The following is a 26,027-nucleotide window of genomic DNA, read 5'->3' as shown; positions in this document are numbered from 1 at the left end:
CTCCTCTCTTTACCTCCCAGTGTGAAGCGAGCAAGTATTCCTCTGCGTTGCAGCATGGGCTTTGACCACATGACAAACAAACACACACACTCCCATACTCCCACCCTAAGGGTGTGTAGATTGTTGTTATGCTTTAATACTCTCTTATGTCCCTTACAATACTCAGGCTGCGGTCAAATAGTCAAAAAAGCCTTCAACATATGTATTAACCCTTTTGGTGTTTGGGCTGTTTCTCAAATGGTTACTACAACCATTTGCTTCTATTTTTAAGAGAAACTGATTCACCGAGAAAGAGGTTGAAGTAGTCTCCTTGATGAAGACACCCACAAACACTTACTGCCCTGTCAATATGTTCGGTGCACACTGTCCGATTTATGGCTGACAGATGCTCCTCAGAGAAGATTAGAGAGTATGTGTGTGTGTGTGTGTGTGTGTGTGTGTGTGTGTGTGTGTGTCAGTGTGTTGCAGTGGTTAAGGAGAGAAGGGATTAAAGGGTATTTATTTGGCACATTGACATCCTCTTAATGAGAAATCACACAGCGGCCGAGATAGAGAGCTGACTAATTGGTTGATGAATATTGATCAACTGTCTGTGTGAGGTTTATACGTCGCTATATTTGTTTGTTGCTGATCATTAGGTTGCTGAATGTTAATTCATTTATCAATTTAGCATGGTAGTGCTGGTGGGGGATATACTGTTAAAGGCTGAATCCTCCCTCAGCTCTTTGTCTGTCTTGCTTTTGCTCTCTGCTCTGGTGCTTCTTTACTGCTCTACCTCTCCACCGGCGCCATCCGTCTTCTCGCCTGATTACATGTTACAGCTGCTTGTGATTCCAGCTGACCAGGGCAAAGTCGTATATCTGAGATGTTCATACTTTATACCCAACAAGTGCAAACCTGGAAGATGTATGGCCGCACACACAGAGGAGGGAAGGGGAGGAGGGCGCAGGGGGAGTTTTATCTCTATGGTTTCTTTAGTAGGAAAAATGAGTCATGAATGAGGTCAAGAGAACAAATAATTTAGCTGCAGTTAAGAGAGGCATCCCACTTAATTAAGGTCCAAAACACATGCATGTGTGTGGGTGTGTGTGTTTTTGTGTATGTAACTGCGGTTCTGCCTCCCCTCTCCACATTACCAGAGGAGAAAGGAGAGATAAAAGAATGCATGCACACACTTAAATACACAAACAAAACACACACCGGCTCAAGTGACAGAGTTATGGTTGTGATCTACAGTTAGCATAATGATTATAGTCCCTCTAATTGACAAATGAGGCTTGAGACAAAAAGACAAAATGGAGTCAGGAGTATAGAATACAAGTGGGAAGCAGAGAGCTATGGGAAAAGAGCAGCAGATTGGGGAAGACTACAACATTACTATTATTATTGGTAGTCTCACTAAGCGATAAACCAATTGGTGGTGATACTAAGCTTTGGAACAGATTGCTTATTGGCCATGACAGGACATACATATTGCAGTCTTTTTCTCAAAAAAATGCAGAACATCTCAGTGTTTCTGCTATCATTTGTAGTTATTGTTGACTTGGTTTTAAGTTCAACAGCATATCATGTCGCGTGGTTATTAAACCTGCAATAATCAGTTTGCTTCTTGGTGACAAGGGGAACTAGTTGACATTTACAAATGACACATCTTCATCCACCTTCAAGTTGATATGGCAAACTTATCTAAACAGCCAGCAGTTACAGATTATATATAACGATATTATAGCGACCCCTTTCACATTGATTTGCGCTGTCGTTTGTCACATTATTATTATATCATTATTGGTTATATCTGCTTAAAGTGGGTCAATTACAACATCAGAATATTCAACAAAGCTCTCACCTGTGGCTGCAGCAGCGGCAGTCGGATGTGTGCCAACAGAGAAGGAAGGTGGCTCTCTCGTGTGGTGGTGTCGTGACTAACCCATGTTAGCAAAGAGGTTACCACGGTTTCCTCGTCTGGCACATTTACGTCCTCACAGGTGAGCAACCTCTCCATCTCGTCCAATGGGAGCAAAAGGAACTCCTGGCCTCCTACCACCTCTAAAAAGTTTTCCTGGTGAACAGAGAGATAAAAAAGGTGTAGAGAGAAGAGAAGTAAAGAGTCAGATTCATTTTAAAATAGGAAGGATGAATTAATAATGAATTGCAGATGAAAAAAGGAGATGAGAGATGGAGAAAAAAAAGGAAGATATGAGTGGAGAAGGGATCAAAGGGCAAGAAGAGAGAGAGGCAAATAGGAAGGAAATGAGGGCTTGAGAAAGGTCAGAGGAAGAAGGGTGGAAAGCTGCGGAAAAAAGGGCTTGGTTGAGCAAAGGATGTCATGATTCTTTAGAAATTGAGAGTCGAGCTGCAAAAGTAATTTTAATTATGGACTCCTAATTTCCTAATTTAACCAATTTATTGTTTGGTTTAAAATGGTTAAACACATAGATAAAGTAACTCGATAAACACAGAAGATAACCATCAGAATGAAGAAGCTGAAACCAGAAGATGTCTTAAATTATTAATAAAAAAAAAAAAAAAATGAAGTTACATTTTCTGACAATCTGAAAATGTAACTGATCAAATAATCCACAAGTATTTGTTGTTCTTTATCAACGAGCAAATTAAGATGAGGCAGACACGATCACCGGGAGTACAAATATATCCCCAGTTTACCAACATTATGCTAAGTATTTTTGTCAGCCTCACATAAGGAAGGTGACGACAGTAGTTTGTATTGTACTGTATAGTTTCCTATTCTCATTTGTGTTTTTTTAATACATCTATTAAATCATTTTGAGGGAATCAGAACCTACAAGAATCAAAAAAGGGGGAAGAAAAACGGTCTAGCCTTCTCTGTATACTTTATGTATGGCTCTTTCATAATGGCAGTAATAATCCCGTGAGCTGTGTATTAATGAGTCTGTGTGTGTGAGAGTGAATTATAGACGAAGGCAGACACCTAGATAAAGTCACCTCTCTAAATAATTACCACAAGAGAAAAAAGGAAGAAAGAGAGTAACACTGACAGATGCAGACACGCAGAGGCAGGCAGGGTAAAGGAGAGGCTTGTTAAGACAGGAGAGAACAACGATAGAAAAATAATAACCAAGTAAATGGAGGAGCTATTTCACAGTCACCATAGCAACCCTGTGCTAAAAAAATTGCCATTGTGGCGATAATGGTATGTCGTGCGTTGTGAATGAGAAACCCATTTTCAATGTCACACAAAGACTGGAAAATGACCAAACTCTGATGGAGGAAAACTGTATCATCATGGACAGAACCACATTTTCCAAAACACGCTTTTTATTCATTTTCTTAAGGTGCCTCTACAATCGCGGGGATGTAGCCTGGCCGTAAACCCACCATGGTGTAGGAGTGAGCGGCCCTCTGAAGGTCGTTGCAGCCCTGAGCGTCAGCGTAGGAGCGGATACCCAGACAGTTGGAGGGATGGAGCTGCTTCATGAGGAACGAACAGCAGGCCTGAACCACAGAGGACAGCTGCAGCAGGCAGGAGGCTGACAGCAGGGACTCAATGGTGTCCTCCCTCAACTCCAGACGGCCTGAAAACAGAGCGAGGACATGTAAGACAGTTACAGACAACAAAAAGACATTTATATCCAAGTGTTTGTTATTTAAAAGGTTTTGAGATCAAGAGTCAGACTGCCATCAACTAAAGCAACTGGATATTAAAGTCCTTAATGTTACATAGCAATAGGACCATACTAAGTCCATTAATTTATCATTGAAAACATGATGGTGGCCAAAGATGACCATGGATAGCCTATAAGATTGTATTTTTACTTGAATTGGCCATTAGTGTTCAATTAATGGCCAATTATTCCTTTCTAAAATGAGAAAAGTGTTTTACTGCCCCCTGTATTCTGTACAAGTGTGTTACTTTCAGTTGATAAAAACTATCCAGGGTTCTCTCCCATGTCACATCTTATGTTGGAGAGAACATTAGCTGGAGTGGTTTTGTATAGTCTGTTACCGATGGGATTATCCTGACCCAAGTTGTGGCTAACAAATGCATGGCACATGGGATGCTACAGTACAGTACATGGAGCTCCATTCAATGTCTGTATTACTCAGTTACTTTGACCAAATCAAAGTTATTGTAAGGTTGATGTGAACAATATGTTGGTTGGTCTCCAGTTTCAACCCTGTCAGAAGCACTGAAGATGCTTATTTTGAAAATAGATCAAAAAAGAATTATTTAATTTTCTAAAAAGATTCAAAAATAATATCCTTAATCTTAATGGTATGTGCCGTTTGCTTGAAAGTACTACTCTACTGATATTTTTCACAAAAAAGGCGATCAGTAAGCCTGTATACCTGTGTATGCATACTGCACCAGGGCCCACAATGCATCAGGGTCCACTCCTTCCATCTTCACCTCGTCCTGCTTGGCCTCCCTCACATCACTGGTGAACATGGCGGCAAAGTAGTCGGACACGGATGAGAGGACCAGCCTGTGAGTGGAGAGAGTCAGGCATCAGTCAAAGAGACGGACAGCTGTGATGGAGGAACTGACGACTCTGACCTCACTGACAGGAAGAGGGTGGACTGACAGGGGAAGACTCAGAACAGAGATGCATGGAAACGACACAGCTTGACAACACATCAGATTATCGTTCTGTCAACATATCACACAGTAGTTTAGTTAACACATGGAAGTCACATTAAAGGCATCAGTATCATTCAAATGCAGTTCTCTCCAGATGATTAAACAGAGATCTAGCTAGCTGTTTAGGAGGTGATCAAAGATGTTTTCTGTTTCATTATCTGACTGCTATTTCTTTTAACTGCATAGGTCTGAATTATAAAGTAAAAAACATAAAGGGTGTTAAAGGAAGTTAAATGTTTGTTTGTTAGTTAAAGGTGGGGTAGGTCATTTTGGAGAAACCAGCTCGAGTGTGCTAGAATTTGAAAATACAACACACACAAACGCGCACATGACCAATGAGGGCACGAGATAAGTTTGTGCACAGATGGAAGGCTAACAGGCAGGTAGGCCATCCAGTTACTTTAGCCCAGCGCCACGGCTTCCACAGATGAAATTGTTTTATGTATTTATTTATTGTCAAAGCATTTAATGTATTCATTGCTATCGGGATGTTAAGAGCATTCCATAGAATATAACAAAAAGTGTTTCTGAAATAAATTACACTTTTAAGTTTAGTTTAATGGTGCCTGTTATCATTACTGCTTTCTATCTCTCAAAAAAAGTCATTGAAAAAACAGTAAGTTAATAAACTGTTATTGTTGCTGCAATAGATGGGATCAAATCTTTACATTGGTGCTCCACACAGGATTCAAAATGAATCTGCATTTAACAATAAATCACTTGATTCTTCTAAATAAATGAATTCCCTCCAATTGGCACTATCATTGTAATCTCCTCTCTCGGAGGAAATGTGATTCGAGGTAGAAGAAGAAAACTGTGCTAACAACAGCCTGGCACGGGCCTCGGGCATCTCCAGATGTTTGTACACAGTGAGCATATTGAGGATAAAGAGCTCAGATGTGTTCCCCCAACAGCAGTTTGTTTTTGGTATCTAATACACATATTCATAACTTGTGACGTATGGGACAGTGGCCTAACTTCATCTGTTTAGGATTATGTATCTTTGAAAATGGTGCCACATTAGACCATCTCTGAAACTAAACAGATGCTTGACAACGATATACAGTAACAGAAGAGCCTGTTTCTTCCCCTAATGTCCTTTTAAAAATCTACACTCGTTTTAAAACAGAATTCAAAATGTCCTTTAACAAATCAATATAGGCTAAAATAAGACACTACCCAAGTCAGATCAAGTCCCTGTATGCTCTATCTATGGTATATAAAAGACATGCCAATCCCTGCAGCCACAGAGGAGATTATCAATTTGCATGTGTCAATCACAGCAGCTGAGCTCAAGGATGAGAGAGAGAAAGAGAGAGGAATATGGTAATGTTAGGTCAATGTAGAATGAAGAGGGTAGAGAGTCTAAGAGGAGAAGATAAGTTGTATACAGGAGAGCAAGTCAGAGAAAGGACAGAGAGGAATTATAATGTCATTTGGGAAAGACAGTCCATGAATTCCCCACCACAACAACAATCCATTACCCCTTGGCAATATTGTGATGTTTAAATTAATACACACACACCTAAATATCAAGGTAATAAACGGCTACGAAAAGATATTTGTTTTTATTATCTGTATTTTTCACCATTTGCTCTGTCCTTGAGTATGGGGTGTTGACTGTGTAATACATGCTAAATGGCAGTGACACATAAAGTCAACCTCCAGATCACCGCAGGGTAAAGTATTATTAATGTCCTAATCTAAATATGGGTGATAAGTTAGAAAGCTCACATTAAAGTTGCGATTGACAGATATGTAACCATGTGTTCACATTTAACGTGTGTATGGAAATGTGTATAACCTCATTACCGAGTGTGACACTGGGACCCTGACAGATAGCCTGAAGCAGAAAAGAGTGGCGTGTGTTTGTTTACAGGAATAATGTAAAAAAAAGACAGTAACACTATCGTCAGGAGAAATCTGCTCTGCCAGTATTCCAGTCAGGTATCTGTTCCTCTCTCTTTCTCTGACACACACACACACACACACACACACACACACACACACACACACACACACACACACACACACACACACACACACACACACACACACACACACACACACACACACACACACACACACACACACACACACACACACACACACACACACACACACACACACACACACACACACACACACACACACACACACACACACACACACACACACACACACACACACACACACACACACACACACACACACACACACACACACACACACACAGTATTTTGACTCCTTAATATTTCATGTGGATCTAAGTCTGACTTGCGGTGTGCGACACAGGCTATATACAGTACCGGCTTATTTAAACGCAAATGCACCTTGCAGAGGATAGAGACATGACAGACAGTGTGTCACTCAGTAATGGAAAGGCACAGAGAAGACAAAGCGGCAGAGGGAAGAGAGCAGGAAACAGACGAGTTGGACTCAGGAAAGGAAGGATGCTGGAAACTGATCTGCGTCTGTTTGTGTTTGAGTGTGGATGTGCTGCTTGGTGCAGACTGGTTGGAAAAACAGAGAGGGGAACAATAGGAGGACTGGTAGGAGAGATTTACTCAACTATTATGATTTTATACACTTTTTAGGCACACAAATGGAATAGATCTGGAGATGGCAGCATGGTTTGTCTGTTACCACTTCTGTCCGGATTGAACATTTGGCAAAGATATTTTTGTTCCCCAGAGGATGTTTCTTAAAAAACTTTTGTTCTTATGCCACCAGCAGGTTAAAGTCATCCCATATCCAAGTGAAATGTCTACAGGATTATCGGCTGGATCACCATGCACCCCTCAGAATGAATTGTAATCAATTGGACCAGAGTTTTAGTTCGTCCAACACTATGTTGAGGTTTCTACCATTTTTCAACGTTAAAGATTTTATGAAGGAGGTTTTCCTTGTCCAATTCTTAGTCTAGGGATACAGGGTGTTGTATGCTGTAGAGGTTTAAGGCCCTTGCTAAAATGCTCAATTTATTTGGTGAACATGGTTAACATTATGTCGGCCAAACATCTAAATGTTATCGCTAATGTTTCTTTTACATATTTTTATTTTTGTTTTAAAAACTGACAAAACATTTATATTTTATAAAAAGGTTAACAACTTTTATTTATCCATTTATTCATTCAGTGACTCATTTACTTGTGCTCTTATTAGTGACTTGGCCCTGTTCTCTCGTCAAATATATTTAATTTGACTGCCAACCCTGCATTTACCTACATATGACAAGTAAAGTAAAGCTGAACCACAGTATGCACAAAGTGGGCCCCAAATGCCTAGCTATTGATCTACAACAACAGTACACACGTTTCTGAACTTTTTAACTGAAATCAGTTGAGGTAGCACAACAGAGGTGTCCACTTGAGGGTACAAAAATAGCTTTGCAAGATAGTGTGTTAGTATAGGGCACTGCCCTAGAGACAAACAGTATAATTTAGCTCTACATTTCAAAGAACATATAAAGCACGAGTCTTACTCAAAGTGCACAAACAAACAAACTCCACAAGAGATCTGCAGCTGTACACAGCACAAGTGGCCTATTAAGCATTTAGGTGCTTTTGTGTGTACATGTAAGACAGAGGAAGAGGGAGAGATAGAGGGTGTCTTTTTTGTTCCCATAGAAGCGTTTTATCCTACACATACAATAAATCAATTGCAAACAAAACACCCACTTTAAAACATCTTACTCCCACCCCTATTCCCGTACACAAACACAACTTCAGATGCAAACACACTCTTTCACATACACCATTAGCATTCCCGTACTGCTGGGTCTTTTGTTTGTCACCATCTGTGCCTGGAGGACTAAATCAAACGAGGCAGAGGAGGAAGGCAGTGAGAGCAAAGAAGTCTTTCTGCTGGTGGAGGACCGCTCTTCTGTCTCATCTCTGTGCAGATGGACCCTACTGCTGCTCCTGTGGCTACATGCCCAGAGAGCAACAGCATAGTGGTGACTATGAGGCGGGTGACAAGCATGTGTGTGTGTGTGTGTGTGTGTGTGTGTGTGTGTGTGTGTGTGTGTGTGTGTGTGTGTGTGTGTGTGTGTGTGTGTGTGTGTGTGTGTGTGTGTGTGTGTGTGTGTGTGTGTGTGATGCATGATTCATGGGCTCAGTTGACTATGTGTTACAGAGAGACTATGAAAATAAAAGGGACTTTTATGAGATGAGCGTGACTGTGTTGCTACTGTGTGTGTGTGTGTGTGTGTGTGTGTGTGTGTGTGTGTGTGTGTGTGTGTGTGTGTGTGTGGCTTATTTTCAAACAGTATCCTGTGTGTGCAGCATGTGTCCTCATGTGTGTGTGTGTGTGTGTGTCAATGTGTGTGTACAGGCACATGTTTATAAGTGCTGATGAAGATCAATTGCAGTGCTTCTGCATGTGTGTACATAGCAAAAAGCAAAATGTACATGTTAGTTTTAGGGCAGCAACTATCAATTATGTTCATTCCATTTTCATTCAATTTTTGTTTCTCTATTCATCGTCATCAAATTATAACCAGGAAGCTAAACCCAACACGTTTATGGCATTTCAATTGAAAACTGACAATTGTATGATCTAAATAGATTATGTATGCTTTGCAAAGTCTCCAGCAAATTTAGGCCCAAAAGTGGATTACATGAACTTATGATGATGATTAGAGCTTTCATTTAATCGTTCATTCTGCAAATATTACAGGAGGTATTATTTCTTATTTTTTACACTGGTGAAGTTTAAAAAAAAATCATTTTTAGTGGAATATCTTTTTTATATGCACAAAGGATCTATTAAACCAAAATACTTTTAAATCGACAATGAAATAACCATTAGTTGCAGCCCACACATTTTTACATGCCTGAGGGGGGTATTATAGTTTATACAGAATACGACACCCTCTGTCGTTGGACCCTCCATCAGACAATGGAAAACTCCCAGAGAAACCCCACAGTTAATGGGGAAAAAACTGAAGAAAACTCCCTCTTGCAGGACGGACAGACATACAATAGATTTTGTGTGTAAATTAAAAAGATAATACATTTATAACATAGGTAGTCCAAATGCTAGAAAAGACAATGTGTCTATATATAAGAAGCAGATGAAAATGGATCCAGGTGGATGTCAACAATCCTCCGGGTGCCATCAAAGAAGTAGTAAGGTGACGTCTTTTATATGCATGTTTGTGTAACATCTTCATTTTCATTGGCTCTTACCTGTGTGCAGGTATCCGCCTTTCTCCAGCCACCAGTGTGACATCACACAGCTGCCGGGACCTCAGGTGGCCCTCCATTTTGCGGAAGGTGACATCGGCGTGAGACAGAGCCGTGAACATACAATCCTCTGGACATGCACATGGCTCCATCGACACGCATGAGGACAGTGTGGCGCTGCTGTTGGACGTCCTGTCAAAGACGGACATTTACACAAACACATGGACAAACAGAAAGAGACATAAGCTTTGATTGCATGTGTTCCTGGTGCTACTTTTTAATTTATTCATGACAAAGAGACAGATGCGTGGAGCTACACCAGCTGCTGGGGGTCATCCATGTGCCATTGTTTTTCTTGTGCCACATCCTCCTACATATTTGCTCTCTTCCTCTATTCTCAACAGGGTAACAGTTTGTCGCCAGAAGCAGACGAAAAAACTCTATAATGGTCTAATTACCAGGAGTTAATGGCCAGATAAATTTTGCTCACTTAAAAGAAAAGCTGCCAATTAAATTGCTTAGGGAGCAGAGCCAATAGATGTGCAGTAATTGCTCCCTAATAACAAACAGTTCCCTTGTATCGTTACAATCAGCAAGACATGAAGAAGTGTTTTGGGCCAGGATGGCTTCAACATTCGTTATTCACTGGTGGAAGTGTTGCAGCCCGGAGCGGTCTATATCTTATTCTGCCTTTGCCAGCTGATAGGGTTTGAGTGTGTGAAATGGTATGTGCATGTGTCTTCATCAAAGTACAGGACCGAAGTATAGCTACCCTGTGAATTACCGGTACAAGACATCATTGCTCCCAAACCAGCATTTAATTTATGAGAGCCTGGGCTGTATTTCCATTTTTAATTTCGCAGCAGAAGTGGCAGGACTGGCCCTACAGCACAAAGAGATAGGAAATGAGCCGATACTCCACGGATTGTATCATTTCATCTCTACAGTTAAAGTCAATTCACACGCTTTTAGGGAAGTGGAAGTATGTGTGTGAGTGGTTGCGATGTTGCAAATCAAACTGTCCTAAATTACAATTTTACACAGGCATATTTTCGCAGAAATAAGCAGAGAGATGAGGACCTAGATTCCGGGAAGGGAGTGGAACATGTGGTTGTGTGCACCATAAATACAACATAATCTATTAAAATACAGGATTATAAAACTGAAATAAAGTGCCTCTATTGTGTCCTCTTTCTATTTTTTTACATTAAACATAAAACTCAAGTTGGAGGTTTTAATTCAAAACAAAATAAAATATAATGCAGTTAGGCGACTCATCCTTTTGAGTCAACACACATGTATGCAGATATGTTTACTCTTCCCTTCATGTATATCTTTTTGTTTGCAGAAGTAGCGTTACTAAATGTCCAAATGGCACCTTTGAACCTCAATGAAATATTCATTAATTCTAACTAATATACAAAGATTTTTAAAACTCAAATGCATTTCAGCAAGATTTCAGATAATGTTCAAAATAAAACAAGTCATAATCTTTAAATAGTAAAGTCCTAATTGAATGAGAATAAGTCAAGCATTTTAGTATCATTATATTTTTATTTCACAGTTGGCAACAATACTTTTAAGTTCAGTTTTAATGCAAGAAAATGTCAGATGAACCTTCTGTACACTACCTGCCAGGCACCAAAAGTAAAAAAGACAAAGTTAGTGACTAGCTGGTAAACAATGTGGAGCATTAAGCATTTCTCAATAGTCAGCCCTATAAATTGTTATAAACCGGATATCAAAGTATTTTGTCCAAACAGTTGAAAAATACATATATTAATCATTTTGAGCTCTTAAAAATGAAATGAGCTGAATTAAAAAATGTTCTCACTGATAAGAACGGTTCTTAGTAAACACTGGTTTACGTGGCATTCATTGTGTGTATTCATGCACACAATTAGATGTGTGTGTGTGTGTGTGTGTGTGTGTGTGTGTGTGTGCTGGCTGCTGATGTGCTATAGCAGGAGTGATCTTCCTGTGTCCTCTGCTCCTCTCTAGCCGCCTCCCGTCCTCACTTTTATATCTTCAGATAATCTCATCCATCACTCACTTCATTCCACCTCATCCTATCATCCATCTTTACCTCAGTCTTCTCTCCCCTATCCTAATCTAACCCTCCAAGGAGGCTTTTTGGCTAGCTTTCCTGTCCTACTGAGGGTGTGTGTGTGTTTGAGTGTGTGTGTATTTGAGTGTCTGGGCCGAACGGAACGTGTGTATGTAACAAACGAACGTGGCTAAATACTGCCAGAGGAGATGGCTTTGAAGTGGGGGAAGGCTGCCTTCCAGTCCCCTTAATTGAGCCTGGCAGGCACTCAACATTGACAGAGAGAGAATATGTCTAGGGTCTGGGGCAACACCATGCAGCCCGATTTTTTTTAAAGCCCTGCACCAGGCAAGTACACTAACACCACTGTGTATACACACACACACACACACACACACACACACACACACACACACACACACACACACACACACACACACACACACACACACACACACACACACACACACACACACACACACACACACACACACACACACACACACACACACACACACACACACACACACACACACACACACACACACACACACACACACACACACACACACACACACACACACACACACACACACACACACACACACACACACACACACACACACGTAACCCGCTCCGTGACACACATACAAACTCTTGTTTCCCAACACATTAAAAAAGGGATAAAAAAGAGAGGGAAAATGAATGGACCTGGGCAGAGATGAACACGGGACAGAGGGGGAGAGAGAGTGAGTAAGGGAGGCACACCAGGATTAAAGGGGGAGGGGGGGAGCTGGGTGGGGTGAAAAGTAAAAAAGGAGAGGAGGAGATCAGTGGAGTCGAGCCGAGCCTTCAGCCACTCTGGGATTTAGTGTGTGTCCCTCTCCATGATCCCACTTGGGATGCTGCCACTCGTTGTTGGAATATCATGCTGTACACAGGAGCTCTCAGAGGGAGGGGATGAATTCATACAGAAATCACCCAAAAATGTGATGCACAGAACTGCCCATGTTAGCTATAGACATTAGAAATAGCTGTGTTGGTATGGCAACCACCATGCAGGGAGGGACATGGCTACTTCCATGCACATGCACAATACATAACCAAATTATATTCAAGTTTCATGATTTGTCTTTGCTTATGTAAATGAGGCTGGGGTGTAAATATGCATTACTATTAAGCAGAGGTTACACATGTTCCGCCCTGCCAGACATCATCACTGAAGAGACGAAGAAGACATTTTTCAAAACACATTTTTCTTTCCATTTATTTGTTTCTGTCTCACAATCATACACATGCTGTGAAATTGTGAGCACTTCCAACATTAATCAATTTAAAACAATACATCAGGTTTTGCTCCCAAAGAAAGCTGTTCTAAAGTGTGAGAGTGTGTGCATGTCCTACAGTATGAATCATTTATATTTTCTGACGTGTCTTGGGAACACAGTGTATAATAAGAGGCTCAGATGCATCATTATGCGAGTATAGTAAAAACACACACACACACACACACACACACACACACACACACACACACACACACACACACACACAGTCTGTATTTCCCTTTACTCTATCACATTTACAGCTGCATCATAAAAAAAACATAAATCTTCTTCGACAGGAGTTCTGATGCCCTAATTGGCTTGATTTGCTGTCTCTATGGCAACTAATATTTTAATGCCATTTTTACAACACAACAGCTGGATGGCCACACCAATGCATAACACACCATCACGCGTGTGCACATAAACATGCAAAGCACTGAGGATTTGTGAAGGCTTTAAGCTTAAGATAATCAGTCACTGAAGACAAAACAATATAAATGTCAAGTGTAGTATCTAGCTATATGAGGAGCCCTGGAGTCATATTGTTAATTTGACTCTGAAAATCCCATATTTACAAGAGTGTGCGTTTGTGTTTTCTAAGAGCTTTTTCTTGGAGCCTCATTAGGAGGTTGAGGGGAGAAATCAGTGGACCACATGCTGTCCCAAAGGTAGGATACTCAGCCATCATTTTCCTCTCTCTGTCTGTCTGTCTGTACTATGGCCCTCGACTGCTGCATTATACTCTGTGACTAGCTTCTTTCTCAGTTAATCCACATAACATAACCACAAAGTGCACCTTCCAGCAATGATGACGAATTAATGTCAGTTATCTACAACTTCTGAAGATAAAGCAGAATGATTCATTAAATTATAAAACACCCATTTGCTTTCCTGTAAAAGCTTAGTCAACCAGTGGAGATGTTCTTGCCCTAACTTTAGGGAGTTGGGTTTTGAGATTGAGAACATTACTGACTTTTTTTCTGCCCTACAACTTTAGTTTGAGCTACAATGTCCCGAGACAGACATTTAACACATATTAACCAATCCGAGCCCGCTCCTACCTGCAGGAGCTGGAGTCGGTTTCCAAGTGGTTATTGTTCTCCTCGGTGCCCGAAGCTGCCAGTGCCTGCGCCTCCTCCTCCACGCTGACAGGAGCGGGTGGCTCGGGTACCAGCGGCAGCACCGGAGCCTCTCCGGGGGGATCCATGCTCGTACCCGGACGGGAGCGACGATGAGGCGGCGGAGAGACCCACGACAGCGCGGCAGAGGGGCTCCTGCACTCTGGCTGGCTGAAGGACCGGGGACAGGAGCTCCCCGTGGCTCCTGCTGCCGCTCCACCCGGACCGCCACGACTCCCGGGCGGATCACCAAACTTTCTGTTGGCACCGTGACACAGGTTAGACCCGGCGCTGCCGCTAGCCACCAGCCCGCTGTGACTCTCGGAGCTAGGGTTCGCGCTGGCTGAATTGGAGGTGCTAGAGCCGCTTACTGAAGGTCCATCTCCGGAGGTGCCACCCGCCCTCCTCCCGGCGAAGTAGTCTCCCAGCGGCGGGGACTGAGGCGGAGGGACCGAGGGGTGACCGAACCACCTCCATCGGATCCTGAGGATTTGTTTCACATCGAACTCCTTCCGCGAGGAAGAGCCCGAGCCGCTACTCGACATTCCAGGGCTCGACACGAGGAAATGGCGGGGGAGAGCCCGTGCCGCTCTGCCGTTAAAGCTCCTAGCAACCGCGCGTCCGTTAACCGCGACTGGACGAAGTGAGTGGAATGAAGCCGAGAGTATATATTTATGAGAGAGATAGAGAGAGAGAGGGACGGAGAGAGAGAGAGGAGAGAGCGAGAGGTCTGAGTTTTAACCTTAGTGCCAAAGCATTTTCATGCAGAAACCAAACCTCAAACATTTGCCACAAGGGCAAAATAATGTCACATTTCTGCCAGTTTAGGCCACAGGAATTTTGTAGCAGAGCGAAATGGTAATTACTTTTCATCATCATCATCAACATCATCATCAAAAAGGCCAGACAATCGATCAAATAACTGAAGAGTCGGTGGAACCCACCAGTCAATCTATATTGGCAACATGTTTCTCATAACAAGGGTGATATTTATCTTTTCTGTGTGAGTCTGAATGTGCGTTTTTTGTATTGCCTGAATCAGAGGAATCGACAAAATCAAAAATCCCCTTTTTCTAGCCCGGCATTACTCAGATATGGACATTAATTTGTTTACAAAGTCAAGTTGGAGTTAAATCTCAGAAGTAGATCCCCGTTAGCCATTCCATTTTAGGATACGATTTGGTTTTAGGTCAAAGCTAATGTTGGTGATGAAAAAAGGAATATCTCAGTCTTTGATTAAATGTAGGATACAGACTTCAGTGAATTAAAATGGCAGTGTCCTATGAATGTGTTCATCGCATAATAAGTGAACATGGTGGTTCCTGAGGCTGCTCAGCAATAAGAAGGCGGAGGACACATCCTCTTCATCATCTTCTTTTCCACCCTGTCTGGCTGTTTTCAGTCATTCACCGAAAACATTTCTCTCTCTGTCTCTCACTTGCACACACACACTTTGTTTAGTAATCTGACGACAATTGGCTGTTTTTGTGTTCTAATGTGCTGATTTTTATTTTCAGCAGCTATTGAAAACAGGAAATTGAAAACAGTGGGGGACCTGAGTATCCTTGAAAATGAAATTGTTCTCCCCACATGCGCACAAAAAACATAAATACATACCTCCTTATTCCCCATTTCTCCACAACCCATTAGCTCTTCTCTACCCATTCCATAATTTCCTCCCGTGTACCTTTCCTTCTCCTCCCTCCATCTGCAATGCAGCAGCTATTCATAGACAGTAATGATCAGTGGGAGCAGGTCCTGTGGGAGCCATCCACATCCAGAAACCCGGAGCACCCAGCAGACCAGCCAGCCAGAGCCTTCCTCACCTTCCCAATAACCCTGTGACGACCACAGCATGTGCCCGAGCCACAGAGCCGGAACACAGTGGTTCCTGGACGAAGTCCCACCAACAGGAGGGGAGGGATGCTTTAGGAGACCCACTCTAGCAAAAATCAATGAGTCAAACAGCCGAGGTCAGTTTGTGAATTATACAGACGGAAGATGTGTTGCTCATAAATTGGCCCCGTAGACCAACAGCTAGGCCTGACTCATTTTACCCATGAATTAAAGACTGAACGGAGCCGATGAATACAGCAGATTAAACTCTTACTGCTTATTTATGCCAGATTTCACATGGGCTTTTCTTCAGGATGTACTGACAACTATATGCAGGACCACCCTGCTGCTCTATCTGATCAATTCTACAACTCAATACACACACACTGTGTGTCCATCATTGGGGACTCCTGAGTCCTGCATAACTAAACTGTTATCTGATAAACTGAGCTATGTAAGTTTAACATACCAAAACAACAACAAAACTGCTTCATAGCTTATAACACTAACTAATGAGAGTTATGCTACAATAGCACAGACAAAGAAGAAACAGGTACAGATGATAAAACCAACAAAATCATCCGAATAAACCATACAGTTAAATCATCACCAATCTGTAAACATTATAACTCTAATGCAGGGAGGAGTCAATATTTAAATGTTCTATTTATTTTCTATTTATAAAAGGTGTCTGTGTATTTAACCTTGTTTTTCTATAAAGGCTTCCTCTTTTACACACGCAGTAAACCCCATCTTCTTCATTTCGTTAGCAATCATTATTCCCAATCTGCAAGTATGAAGCAGCAGACACGGTTAAGCATCACAAATTCTAAGAAGGACTTTTTTTTTGGGTAAACAAAAAGAAGGAACTATACAGTCTGAGAAAATACTAGAACTAAAACGTACAGAGTAGTAATTAAAAACCAAATAAGACAAAACCCTTAGAATAACCTGTTAAGCCCCATGCCCCCGCCGGCAAAACGCAATATCTTGCAAGAAACAGCGGGGTTTCTTAACATTTAACAAACTATGAATGTGTCATATCCACTTAACGGGAAGAAACTCAGCTAACTGACGATATGAACCATTTTTAGCTAAACGAAACACAAGTCTAACGCCGAAACTCTGAATTAGCCCTGAGCGAAAAAAGGCTAACGCACTTAGCACAGAACTCACGGTAGAAATCCACAGATTCTAGAAGTATTAGCATCATCACTGTGCGATCAAAAGGGGGAAGCAAACCCAGACATCACAAAACGTAGCTTTACTGAGCCAAACGGCAAATACTTTTACCTTTGCTTTTGTTCTGATCAAAAGTTGTGTTCAATGGCATTAAAATGATAAAAACGCTGATGAAGGTTAATCCAATGTGTCTGTGTCATTTTGAAATGATTACTGATAATCCATCATCAATAAACCTAGTTTTCAGTTTTCAGAGTGTAACAAAGCTTTCGGTTTGTGCAAACTGCGTGTGCATCACTCTCACTCCTCAATGTTTAACGTGCATGTGGATTTAGGATCTCCCCCTCGATTCTATTGGCTCTAACGGTTGACAAGAGGTGTCAATCATCAAAATCGACCAATGGGTTCCAGAGAAACGGCAAATCCACCCTAATAACCCCAGAGGTGTTTTTTGTTGTTGTTGCTAAACCACTCTAGAAAGGTCAAATGTCACTTGTTTTGCTTCAATCTTGATACAGGGTATACTTATTATATGTTATAGTTTGGATTCCTAAAGCTTTTAGTCTCCGATCCCATCATTCAAGGGTGGTTTTCAGTAATGTTTTTCTTTTGGACGGACACTATAATTAAAATTTTGTTCAATCTGAATTTACTTTAAAATAAAAAAATGCTATATTGATTCTGACTGTTCTACATCCAACTCACAGGTTTATCATTGCTTTGAGAAAAAATATGATTAATTTACCCCTTTTAAAAAGGGGTAAAATGTACCCCTGTCATTTCTTCTGGGAATGTCATTTTCGAGCCTGAGACCTTAAAACAGGTTTGGGGCTTAACATGATAAATGCATGCTTCAAAACAATTTACATTACATTTTGCTTTGGAAAATAACGTTCTGAAGAAAATGAGTGCTAAAGAAAACCAATCTGTCCTCTAGCACTATAATGGGCTAAAGTCCCTCTATACATACACAAGAAAAGAGAAATTACACTCCAACACAACTCAGTGTGTGCTACTGGAAAGCAGATCAATTAAAGGCAGTCACACCAAGTTTAACAACCAAGGGCCATAGTGGTGTTGATCAGACTTCCTGTCTATTTACCTTATTCTTTGTCTGATCTAGGGCGATTCCACAATGCTATATTTTGTGTTAGCATTTCCATTTAGAGCGTAAGTGCATATATTTTAATGAGGGTCGCCAGCTTTCTGAACCTTTATTTCCAATGAAAGTGTTTATAAGCTGTCAAATGAACTGCTATGAAGTTATGTCACTTTTTCAGGCAAGATAGTATCCATTTATATTACCAATATGCGATTAGTTCAACAAAATAACGCATATTTGGGAATTTACGCCGATGTTTGGAGCTGTGAGGAGCAGCCGGTCGACGTACAAAAAGCTATTGTTTTATAATGACTCTCACTCTTTCTTATTGGATCAAAGAGATTAAAAAATATCTTAAGCAAAAGAAGATAAGATTTCTCCAAGGCTCTGCTCTGAGATTCTATGCAATTTGGCAGTCTTTCTTGACATCTGTAAAAAGAGAGGACGCTACAACCGTTCTCTGAAGAACCAGCACCTTACCGTGGTAGAGAGGTTTGTGTGCCCTGATGAACCTGGGGGCTGTGTTGTCTGGAACCTTGTGTTCCTGGTAGGGTCTCCCATGGCAAATTGGTCTCAGGCAAGGGGCCAGACTAAGATTGGTTCAAAAGACCTCATGAAAGACGACACACGAAGTGAGGATACCCGGCCCGGAGGAAGCCCGGGGTCCCCTTCTGGAGCCAGGCCCAGAAGGAGGACTCGTCGGCGAGCGTCTGGTGGCCGGGCTTGCCACGGAGCCCGGCCGGGCACAGCCCGAAAAGGCAACGTGGGCAACACGTCCGCTTCTCCGTCCCGCGGGCCCACCACCTACGGGAAACAGCAATGGGGTCGGGTGCGCTGCCAGAAGGGTGGCAGTGAAGGCAGAGGGTCTCGACGGACCAGACCCGGGCGACAGAAGCTGGCTTTGGGGACGTGGAACGTCACCTCTCTGGGGGGGAAGGAGTCGGAGCTTGTGCGGGAGGTGGAGCGTTACCAGTTGGATCTGGTTGGGCTCACCTCTACGCACAGCGTCGGCTCTGGAACCTTACTTCTGGATAGGGGTTGGACTCTATTCTTCTCCGGAGTTGCTCAAGGTGTGAGGCGCCGGGCGGGTGTGGGGATACTCACAAGTCCCCGGTTGGGTGCTTCGTTGTTGGAGTCTACCCCAGTGGACGAGAGGGTTGCCTCCCTACGCCTGCGGGTTATGGGGGGGAAAACTCTGACTGTTGTGTGTGCTTATGCACCCAACAGCAGCTCAGAGTATACGGCCTTCTTGGAGACCCTGGAAAGAGTCCTGTATGGGGCTCCTGAAGGGGACTCTTTAATCTTGCTGGGAGACTTCAACGCACATGTGGGCAATGATGGAGACACTTGGAGGGGAGTGATTGGGAGGAACGGCCCCCCTGATCTGAACCGGAGTGGTGGTTTGTTACTGGACTTCTGTGCTAGTCATGGATTGGCCATAACAAACACCATGTTCGAACATAAGGATGCTCATAAGTGTACGTGGTACCAGAGCACCCTAGGCAGAAGGTCCATGATCGATTTGGTTATCGTATCATCGGACCTGAGGCCGTATGTTTTGGACACTCGGGTAAAGAGAGGGGCGGAGTTGTCAACTGATCACCATCTGGTGGTGAGTTGGGTCGAGTGGCGGGGGAAGCCTTTGGATAGACCTGGTAAGCCCAAACGTGTAGTTCGGGTGAACTGGGAACGTCTGGAGGAGGCCCAAGTTCAGGAGGCCTTCAACTCACACCTCCGGCGGAGCTTTTCGGGCATTCCTGTGGAGGTTGGGGACATTGAACCAGAGTGGTCGGTGTTCAAAGCCTCTATTGCCGAAGCCGCGGCGGGGAGCTGTGGTCTCAAGGTCCTAGGTGCCTCAAGGGGCGGTAACCCTCGAACCTCCTGGTGGACACCGGTGGTCAGGGAAGCCGTCCGACTGAAGAAGGAGGCCTTCAGGGATTTGTTATCCCGGGGGACTCCCGAGGCAGTTGCAAGGTACCGACAGGCCCGAAGGGCAGCAGCCTCAGCCGTGGCCGAGGCAAAGCAGCGGGTGTGGGAGAAGTTCGGAGAAGACATGGAAAAAGACTTTCGGGCGGCACCAAAGTTGTTCTGGAAAACTGTCCGACACCTCAGGAGGGGGAAGCAGGGAACCATCCAAGCTGTGTACAGTAAGGATGGGACGTTGTTGACCTCAACTGATGGAGTGTTAGGGCGTTGGAAGGAGCACTTTGAGGAACTCCTGAACCCGACAACTCCGCCCTCTATGTTAGAGGCAGAGCTGGAGTATGAAGGGGGATCGACACCAATCTCCCGGGGGGAGGTCACTGAGGTCGTCAAACAACTTCACAGTGGCAAAGCCCCGGGGGTGGATGAGATCCGCCCAGAAATGCTGAAGGCTCTGGGTGTTGAGGGACTGTCATGGTTGACACGTCTCATCAACGTTGCGTGGAAGTCGGAAACAGTACCGAAGGAGTGGCAGACCGGAGTGGTGGTTCCCCTTTTCAAAAAGGGGGATCAGAGGGTGTGTGCCAATTACCGAGGCATCACACTACTCAGCCTCCCCGGGAAAGTTTACTCTAAGGTACTCGAAAGGAGGGTCAGGCCGATTGTCGAACCTCAGATTGAGGAGGAACAATGCGGATTCCGTCCTGGTCGTGGAACGACGGATCAGCTTTTTACTCTCGCAAGGATCCTGGAGGGTGCCTGGGAGTATGCTTATCCAGTCTACATGTGTTTTGTAGACTTGGAGAAGGCATATGACCGGGTTCCAAGGGAGTCACTGTGGGAGGTGCTGCGGGAGTATGGGGTGAGGGGGTCTCTACTCAGGGCCATCCAATCTCTGTACTCCCAAAGCGAGAGCTGTGTCCGGGTCCTCGGCAGTAAGTCGGACCCATTTCAGGTGAGGGTTGGCCTCCGCCAGGGCTGCGCTTTGTCACCAATCCTGTTTGTAATATACATGGATCGGATTTCGAGGCGTAGTCGTGGGGGAGGGGGTCTGCAGTTCGGTGGACTAAGGATTGCACCACTGCTTTTTGCAGATGATGTGGTTCTGATGGCTTCATCGGTCTGCGGCCTTCAGCACTCACTGGATCGGTTCGCAACCGAGTGTGAAGCGGCTGGGATGAGGATCAGCACCTCCAAATCTGAGGCCATGGTTCTCAGCAGGAAACCGATGGACTGTCCACTCCAAGTAGGGAATGAGTCCTTACCCCAAGTGAAGGAGTTCAAGTATCTCGGGGTCTTGTTCTCGAGTGAGGGAACAATGGAGCGTGAGATGGGTCGGAGAATCGGAGCAGCGGGAGCGGTACTGCAGTCTCTTTACCGCACCGTTGTGACGAAAAGGGAGCTGAGCCAAAAGGCAAAGCTCTCTGTCTACCGGGCCATTTTCGTTCCTACCCTCACCTATGGTCATGAAGGATGGGTCATGACCGAAAGAACGAGATCGCGGGTACAAGCGGCCGAGATGGGTTTTCTCCGCAGGGTGGCTGGTGTCTCCCTTAGGGATAAGGTGAGAAGTTCGGTCATCCGGGAGGGACTCGGAGTTGAACCGCTCCTCCTTCGCGTCGAAAGGAGCCAGTTGAGGTGGTTCGGGCACCTAGTTAGGATGCCACCTGGGCGCCTCCCTAGGGAGGTGTTCCAGGCACGTCCAGCTGGGAAGAGACCAAGGGGTAGACCTAGAACCAGATGGAGGGATTATATCTCTTCTCTGGCCTGGGAGCGCCTTGGGATCCCCCAGTCAGAGCTGGTTGATGTGGCCAGGGAAAAGAAAGTTTGGGGCTCTCTGCTGGAACTGCTACCTCCGCGACCCGACCACGGATAAGCGGGAGAAGATGGATGGATGGATGGCTACAACCGTAACCCCATGATATTTAAACCTTAAACTTGATTTTTTTTGTGCATTTCTTGTTCTTCAAGTCTCTTATGGTGCATAACAGTTGTTGGGTTATTGGGATTAGATTACATTAAATAATAAAACCTTGATCAAAAATATTCCTAGATGGGACTTTAATAAAAAAGGTCTGAGTCAGGCCTGAGACATTCCTTTTTTTGTTTTCTTTTGGTTTATTTGTTTATTCCACACATGGCAGTTATTTTAAAACAAAACATGTACACTTTACAAGAAGAAGAAAATCTTATTTTACCAGCCCCTTCTGTATGTATCTATATAATATTGATATCCTCATATGGCACAAGTTACCGTTTTATGTTGTGGATATCATAATATCGTAAAGTTTGTCTTTTACCGCTTTAGTAATGTACTTCTCTGAATTCACCAGATTGTTATTTTCCTCTACTCTCCGTTTACCCTATGTTTAAACCTACAGCACACACCTGTGCCTACCTTTCTGGTCTTAAGGGGGTCGAGGGTCTTACTGCCTGAACAGTACAAGTCTGGAGTGTTATTACTGAGAATTACACACATGGTGCAATATCAGTTATGTATTTTGGTACATGAACAGATGAAGAGAGCCACAATAAAAACAGGAAGATTGGGGTTTTGGGGTGAATCTACTCATACACTAAGCAGAAGTCTTCTTCTTATATACATATCTCGATGACTAAGCCATAAGCAAAAATGCACAATGTCTTAATAAATCTCCGCATCTTGTCTGATTGACACTACCAACCTATTGCAAGGCAAAGAACAAAGCATTTTCTCGTATGATCACCTTTGGACACTAAACACACACACACACACACACACACACACACACACACACACACACACACACACACACACACACACACACACACACACACACACACACACACACACACACACACACACACACACACACACACACACACACACACACACACACACCAAGTAGGCTTGACAACTATAACCCAGGCAGAGAAATAACATAAGAGTTAGCAGAGAGCTTCATGAGCAATATTTACCACATCCTGTTTAGATAATTTCTTGTAAAAACCCTAACTGATTGAACTAAACACACTTTATCATTTCCAATCATAGCACGCTTTCCAACCACATGCTCTCCCTGCTACGGAGCCCTGAACACAACTAAAGACCCAGGGTGTAAACCAATGCATTTCTGAAACACTCACGATAGAAAAGCCGTCCAGTTTCTCGGGGAGGCTTGGAATTGGGCTCTGAGGAGAAATGAAGCCGAGGAATGACGGGCCATTCAGCTCTGGTGTCCTTCTGTTGGATCTAATCATTGGTCACTTGGCAGGAGCCTTCTTGAGCCGCCTCCTGTTATTGGTCTCTTGGCTGTGGTAGTCCAAGGCAATCACTCAAAACTCTCTGGCACAGCTTTACAGCTGCACACCACACTGGATGCACCCACACACACAGAAACTCAGAAAAACACACCAAAGAAAATGACACCATGAAATCCTTTTCACACACACTTTACACTCGATAATCATCCTGTTTATGGACATTCACACATGCATGGACACCAGCACACGTCACACAAATGGCAGCATGCATGTTTTGAATACGCTGTACCACCCACACACACATAAATACAAATACAGAGCCATATAAAAACAGGTAGCAGTCAACTGGGGAAAGCCGTCGTAAAAACATATTTTATAGGGCCAGAAAGTGAAACATTATCTGTCTGGCCCTTCCGTGATGATCAGTTCATCTCTCATGACAGATGTTCTTCCTCAATTGGCCTCCTTCCAATCTCTATCATTCTAGCTCTTTATATTTCCTCTCTCTTCCTTCTTTCTGTCTTCCCCACATTGTGCTGTTTTGAAACCTTCTCTTCCCTCCTTTCCTCCCCACCCACACGCTCCCAGTTTCTCCCCAATCTCCTTTCCAACCTCAATTTCCTGCTCCCCATCCCAGTTTTTATAGTGTGACAAAAGAGTGTGTGTGTGTGTGTGTGTGTGTATACGTTATGGTGGGGCTGTGATTCCCTAAGGTGGAGACCTGCAGGAACGAGCCATTGCTCTACACAGGCTCACAGGCATACACACATCCCGACGCGAGTATATGCCCACACACACACAAACATACCAACACAGCTCTGAAAGATATGAGCCACACTATACATTCTGCATGCATACACACAAAAAACACAAGGACACACCGTGATTCAAGTCACGGCCCCTTCAGCGTACACACAGAAAAACAAAACACACACACGCTTTTACACACCCTCACTGCCAATTTCCGTTTTGTGATCGCAGTGTTGGTTGGTACTGTAGCTGCAGGCGAGTCCGTCCTTGAGACTCAAAGCAGGCTCAGACTGGCCAAGCAAATAATTACTTCTCCACAACAACACGCCGGCTCCTCCCAACACATGAACGAGAAGGAGGGAGCGTGTTTGATTGGAATTAAATTGATCTGGAGGCACAATATTCAATGTTATTAAACTGAAAATGTATTTCACGGGCATCAAGGCTTGCATGAGAGGAGACACGATGTCTGAACATGTCTTTTTAAGTCTTTGTGTGTGTATGTTTGCTTGTATGTCTTTTTTTGTCTTGACTTATTTGAGTGTTAGACCGTGGAAGTGAGATCATTTTGAAAAATGTAGTAATTGGGTGGGACCTTCAAAATGGCCGTTTGGTAAAAACCTGGCTCTAAGAAGTTAAGACGTTTAAGAGGTGAGAATTAGGTTAAGGTTTAATTCAGGGCTAGGCAGCTGGTATTTATGGGTTAGGGCTTAGATTACTCCACCCATTTAGCATTGCACTCATATGAACACTTGTGATGGACACATTTTTAAAAAGGGTCTAAATTCGATGCAGCAGAAACTGGGATAAAGATTTTATTTTTGTACATGCGTTGTTCCTTTTTGTTGAAATCAAGTTCCTATAGTACCAGCAATGCATCTCAAGTGATGAAATGTAGACTCAACTTCAAGCTGATAACCTAAATCTGACATTTGGAGCTCACTTATTTCTGAACCCACACCAACAGTTTATTTTTTATATTTTTCAAACTTGTAGTCTTCTGCTCTGAATAATGTCCAAGTGAAGAAGCAATTTTGCAGATTTTGTGCAGCTCCCTCTTGGGCGACAAAATACTTATTACAATGTTTTTTTTTACATTCACAGTAGTGCTTCCAAAGAGATGGTAATAGACTTAGAGTGCAAAATTAATGGTGTTACCCTTTAAGGTTAGGGTAAGGTGTTAGGAAATGGGCTATGTTTATGAGGGTCCTCACAAGTACAGAAATACCCCGTTGGTGTTTGTCTAATGTGAATTAGATGCAAAACAACCTTCATCACATCAATCAATAGAAGAACCACACAGATTAACGACAGCTTTCTCTGTGGTCAGTGTGTGTGTGTGTTTGTGTGTGTGTGTGTGTGTGTGTGTGTGTGTGTGTGTGTGTGTGTGTGTGTGTGTGTGTGTGTGTGTGTTTTATATGTCGTCCCTGTTTCCCCAAAAGTAACTACAGTAATAGGAGAGATAAAAGAATGAATTAAGCTCAATATCTTTCCATCAGCGAATTTTATCATCAGACACAAAAAAATGCAGAAAAGTTCAGAAGGGATTCAATTTGCCACAATCAGAGCGATCAGTGTCGGCCGGCTGATCAGTGGAGCAGCTCATACATTTCTGTTATGCCTGCTCCTCTTTTCTGTCCCTCTTTTGATCACACCCTGTAATAACCTCCTCTGTCCATTTACTAATT

General features: G+C 43.3%; 1 protein-coding gene and 1 long non-coding RNA gene across 3 annotated transcripts in view; one reads left to right on the top strand and one right to left on the bottom strand.

Moving 5' to 3' along the window:
* klhl5 (kelch-like family member 5) overlaps positions 1–23,878 on the bottom strand; it is a 34,446-nt gene extending 10,568 nt beyond the window's left edge. The window contains exons 1-5 of one of the 2 annotated variants that reach the window (XM_079647936.1): positions 23,473–23,878; positions 9,814–10,002; positions 4,330–4,466; positions 3,358–3,554; positions 1,847–2,059 (exon numbers count right to left, since the gene is read on the bottom strand). In XM_079647936.1, coding sequence (XP_079504062.1) covers positions 1,847–2,059; positions 3,358–3,554; positions 4,330–4,466; positions 9,814–10,002; positions 23,473–23,552 — 816 coding nt within the window. In that variant the 5' untranslated portion in view covers positions 23,553–23,878. Of the gene's footprint in view, positions 1–1,846; positions 2,060–3,357; positions 3,555–4,329; positions 4,467–9,813; positions 10,003–14,246; positions 15,823–23,472 lie in introns of those variants that run through there. The other variant, XM_079647935.1, reaches the window with a different exon arrangement.
* On the top strand, positions 14,858–17,492 carry LOC307017979. The gene is made up of 2 exons (XR_013802317.1): positions 14,858–14,946; positions 15,821–17,492. It is a non-coding gene; the product is annotated as an uncharacterized lncRNA (long non-coding RNA).
* Positions 23,879–26,027: the final 2,149 nt, after the last annotated feature.

Source organism: Notothenia rossii, assembly GCF_949606895.1.
Source record: "Notothenia rossii genome assembly, chromosome: 1".
Lineage (NCBI taxonomy): Eukaryota > Metazoa > Chordata > Actinopteri > Perciformes > Nototheniidae > Notothenia > Notothenia rossii.
The sequence above is the reverse complement of the archived record's forward strand: the minus strand, read 5'-3'. Positions and strand labels throughout refer to the sequence as shown.